This window comes from Pterocles gutturalis, unplaced genomic scaffold (assembly GCF_000699245.1).
Source record: "Pterocles gutturalis isolate BGI_N339 unplaced genomic scaffold, ASM69924v1 scaffold42550, whole genome shotgun sequence".
Classification (NCBI taxonomy): Eukaryota; Metazoa; Chordata; class Aves; order Pterocliformes; family Pteroclidae; genus Pterocles; species Pterocles gutturalis.
Window position 1 is genome coordinate 2,066 of NW_010142581.1, and position 4,481 is coordinate 6,546.

The following is a 4,481-nucleotide window of genomic DNA, read 5'->3' on the forward strand; positions in this document are numbered from 1 at the left end:
ATAATTTTTAGGTTACTTTATATGTTTTTTTTTTTATTTGCTAGAAACATAAAATTCAGGATGTGAACATCTCCGTGTCTTGGAACACCCATAAGAAAGGGAGTTTTTTGTAACCTTATCTGTTGCATGAAGACAGAGATGAGTAGGTAGAATGAGAACATGCTCTGGGGAAAAATCCTGGGCGAAGAGAAAAAGTAGTTTGAGCTTTGTTTTTTAAATTAAAGGAAATTGTAGAAAAGTGATAGAGTTGGCCTGATGTAAACATATCGGAGATTCCCTATTTCTGAATTACAATATAAACACTTGCTGGAATTCCATGAAACAAATGTGCTGTTGACTCTTTCTTTGTTTTGTTTCCTAGATCCAGTAACACCTTTTTTCCTACTTCTAAAAGTTGCTGAGGTTTCTCTTGGTTTGAACACACTGCTGGTGAGTGCACTGGATCCATCTTAACGTCTGTTTTGTTACTGTCTTAATCAGGGATTTGTAGCTGAAGCTGTAATTACAGCTATAAAGCTAGCCGTATTTGCAAGATGGGACAAGTTTCCCCTGAGGGAGGCATCATGGATAACTCACCTACAAATTCACTTTTCCTTGATACCGTCCAGTGGGAAAATGAGCTACTTTCTATGTCTTTCCCTTCCTACCTCAAGAGAAGCCCTAAGAATTCTTTTTAAAAAACCAAGCAAACAAACAAAAAAAAAAACCCCACCAAAACAAACAAAAACCCACCACCAACAAAAAAAGAAACCTCAAAATCAACCAACCAAAAAACCCTCCAAAAACCAAATAGCAGCAACAACCAAAAAAAACCCCAAAACAACCCCAAACCAAACAACCAGCCCCTAAAAACCCAACAAAAATGAAACCCCACCCGTGGTGCATCTGTGGGGAATGGCCAGCAAAGCCAAGGTATGCACTGTGGCCTAAACACACCTGGCAACCATAAGATGAACTAGAGACTCGTCTTCTGTCCATTTACTGGTACAGCAGAGGTAATAGAAAAGCACAAATTTTTGCATGCTGTCCTAAATCCTGGCTGCATAGTCATTGCTGTAACTATACTTTGGTAATGTAGAAGGAAAGAAAATACCCCATTTTCTTTCTTTCATCCTCTTGTGTTAGAGAATATGAGTGAACCTCACATCACTCCTTGCCCACCCTGCATTAACTCTGCCCAGATTTTCATCATCTACTATTCTAAATGAATTTGCAGAAACCGTGGATTTCTGAAAATCATCGGTCTTGTGCTTATTCCAGCTGCTCCTTGGTAGACCTCTGTCTTGGAGTATGCTCTTCCTGCATATAAGTTTTGTCTAGGCAAAGGCAAACTCTTTATGGAAGAGCAAAAGTATCAAGCTTGAGGGGAAAAAAAATTGATGCTATATTAGATTTACCCCTCAGGCTCTTCTGTTGTAGTTCCATTTACTTATGTGTTGGTTGTGTTGACCTTACTGAAGCTGAGGTTAAGCATAATATTAAATCAGTTATGATGGAAACAAGCCTTGGGTCCTGCTGCCTGGGAGGTATCCTATTAGTGACCCACTATCTGAACAGGTTACTGCCATGAGAACAGTAGCTTCCCCACGCTCGGCTATTCTTAGCAAAAATATAATGCCATCTTTTTGATGATGAAGGTGCATTTTTAGCATAAGTGTGGTTGTCATTATTTATTTTCAGCAGTGCTTCTTTAAAAGAGTATGATCAGCAGTTAAATGTTAACCTATGTACGATTGCAATCCTTAAGGGTTAGATGGCATAAAAAGTAAATAAATGCCTAATGCTTTCTTATGAAACAAACTGGGCTTTATTTATTTGTTTATAAATCTGTAAAATGGTGACTAGCTGTATAGCTTGATAATGCTTGTAGTCTGCTTCCGCTATACGTGGAAATTACTTATCTGAAAAGTTCCCTGGGCGTATGGTGTTGGCAGGTGTAGAAGGATGGTAAGGGATCAGATCTGATTCTTCTTTGGTTGCAACTGTATCCATAGCCTTTCTGAGATACAGATATTCAGTTATTTGTATATGCATTAGGTAGAACTTCTGGTACCTAAAGAATTGTTTAGTGACTTGAGACAAAACGGCACAATGCAGTATAATGATTTGGAAGAAATATCAGTAGGAGTTTATGACTTAATGGCTCTCAGAATTTTCAAAGTTTCTGTTCATTTTTAGTACTATAATTTCTGGTGTCCGGCTTCAAGTACACTCTGGGGTAGATGCTCAGTGCCTATTATGTTTAGGACTATTTAAAGTATCTCGAGCACCCAGATATGGGATTACTTAAGGAGTCTTTTCAATAATTTTTTTTTTTTTTGAAAGAACCATCACTGAGGCTGTTTCCCAGGATCTCTGCAGGCAAGAGGCTATATATGTATGAAAGCAGTGGTTATATTGAAAAGGAAGCAGTATTCTTTAGCGCTTAGTCTGAAGAGGAGAATGTGAAAGCTGAAAAGCCATCTGCTTCCCGAAATTGTTTGTGTGCTTGGACAGCTGGTTTCGAAAAGGAGAAGTAGTGTGGAAGAACTGTTAATTGCTTTTGAAAAAATCATAGTAGGTTACTTGACAGAGCCTTCTCCACAAGCTTGCAGCTCTCATCAGCAACTTAGCCTCTATAAAATGTGTTTAACTGCCTGCACATGTGTTCCTTGTCCAGTCTAGTGATGAGAGTTTTAAGCAATTCCCTTTTACTCAGGTGGCAGTGTGGTAGGGCCAAACACACACTGATATTATGTCCGGGCTAAAGCGAAGGAGCTGCCAGTTGAGGAGAGGGGAACTCAAATCGCACTCAGTGATTTCGCCTTCTCCACTCAGACTCTGTAGAAGTCCATGCAGTGACCCAAGCTGAAAGGCTGTGTGGAATCACGTGTTAAAGTGCTCCTTTTTGATCTCAAACACACTGAATTTAGCAGTCTGTCAGCTGAGTGATCATAACAGTCTGTGAAATGATCTGAGGTTTCATTAAATTGTGAACTTGGCAGTGTTACCTCTGCATACATGTGTAAGGCAAAGAAGGTGCCAGAGGGTTACTGCCTACCGGCTACCGCACAAGTTTGTTAACCTGGCACAAGTCTACTGTAGTCAGCCCTGGGTCTGTAAACTTGCACCTACTGATTTTTAATTTTTTAATTTTTCTTTTTAATTGCAGGAAACGGCTTCTGTGGGTAAGCATGGGCTGTCGGGATGTTCATGCAGCAACTGTACTGGCCTTCCTCAGTGGAACAGCCTCAGTGGCTGGACTCCTTGCAGCAGTTCTGCTTCCAAACTGGAGACAAATGAGACTGTACACATTCAACAAGAATGAGAGGAATGTGACTGTTTACACTGGACTCTGGATTAAGTGTGCTCGCTTTGATGGGAGCAGAGACTGTGTGATATATGACCCACAGTGGTACACTGCTGTTGATCAACTGGATTTGCGTGTTCTTCAGTTTGCCCTTCCACTGAGTATGTTCACTGCTGTCTCAGCACTGTTTCTCTGCTTGATTGGCATGTGCAACACAGCCTTTGTATCCAGTGTGCCAAACATCAAAATGGCCAAATGCCTTGTAAACAGTGCAGGCTGCCATCTCGTGGCTGGCCTCTTGTTCCTGCTTGCGTGTGTCATTTGTCTCACTCCGTCAGTCTGGGTCATTTTTTATAACAATTATCTGAACAGAAAATACGAGCCTGTCTTTAGCTTTGACATCTCTGTATTTATTGCCATTGCCAGTGCTGGTGGTCTGTTTTTCACTTCCATTCTGCTGTTCCTGTGGTACTGCGCGTGTAAAAGCCTACCTTCTCCTTTCTGGCAGCCCCTCTATTCCCATGCCCCTAGCATGCACAGCTATGCCTCTCAGCCGTATTCTGCACGCTCTCGCCTCTCTGCCATAGAAATTGACATTCCTGTTGTGACACATGCATCTTAAGAAGACAAAGTCTTGGAAGCCAAGTCCTTGTGCTCATTCAAACCATGAAATTTACAGGCTTGATTCTCTCTGCTGCCTTGCACATTTGTAAGGTCAAGTTTCCCAAGGTGCAAAGGAATGGAGACCCGAGTTCAGCAGTCCGTTGCTGTTCTCGTGTGTTACTTCCTGAACAACTTTTTTTTTTTTTTTTTTTTAAACTCTGAGCTCACTACAGATAAAATTGCTGCTAATGCTGGGACAGTACACTAACAATAGTATCCGTTCATCCTTCTGCTTGGTGAGATCAAAGCAGGTTTGAACCTCTTTGCTATTTGATAAGCTGTTCTTAGATTCTGATCCCATTGTGAGAGCTACATAGGGGGACCCTTGCACCCTTGTTGAGTTTCTTGTTCATCTAGACACACACGTATTTTAAGATGTGAATGTCTGAAAAGGGTATTTGGCAGACTAATTCAGTTCTATAGCACTGGTTTTTTTGTTTTCTACTGCACACACAAAAAGCTACCTGCTTATGAACTTATACAACAGAATTAGTGTCAGATTACCCTTTATTTTCAAAGTAGCTATTGG

General features: G+C 40.8%; 1 protein-coding gene across 1 annotated transcript; it reads left to right on the forward strand.

Moving 5' to 3' along the window:
* The first annotated feature begins 3,173 nt into the window (after nucleotides 1–3,173).
* On the forward strand, nucleotides 3,174–3,911 carry CLDN12 (claudin 12). The gene has a single exon (XM_010084410.1). It carries the CDS (start codon nucleotides 3,174–3,176, stop codon nucleotides 3,909–3,911), a length of 738 nt encoding a protein of 245 aa, XP_010082712.1.
* The last annotated feature ends 570 nt before the right edge of the window (nucleotides 3,912–4,481 follow it).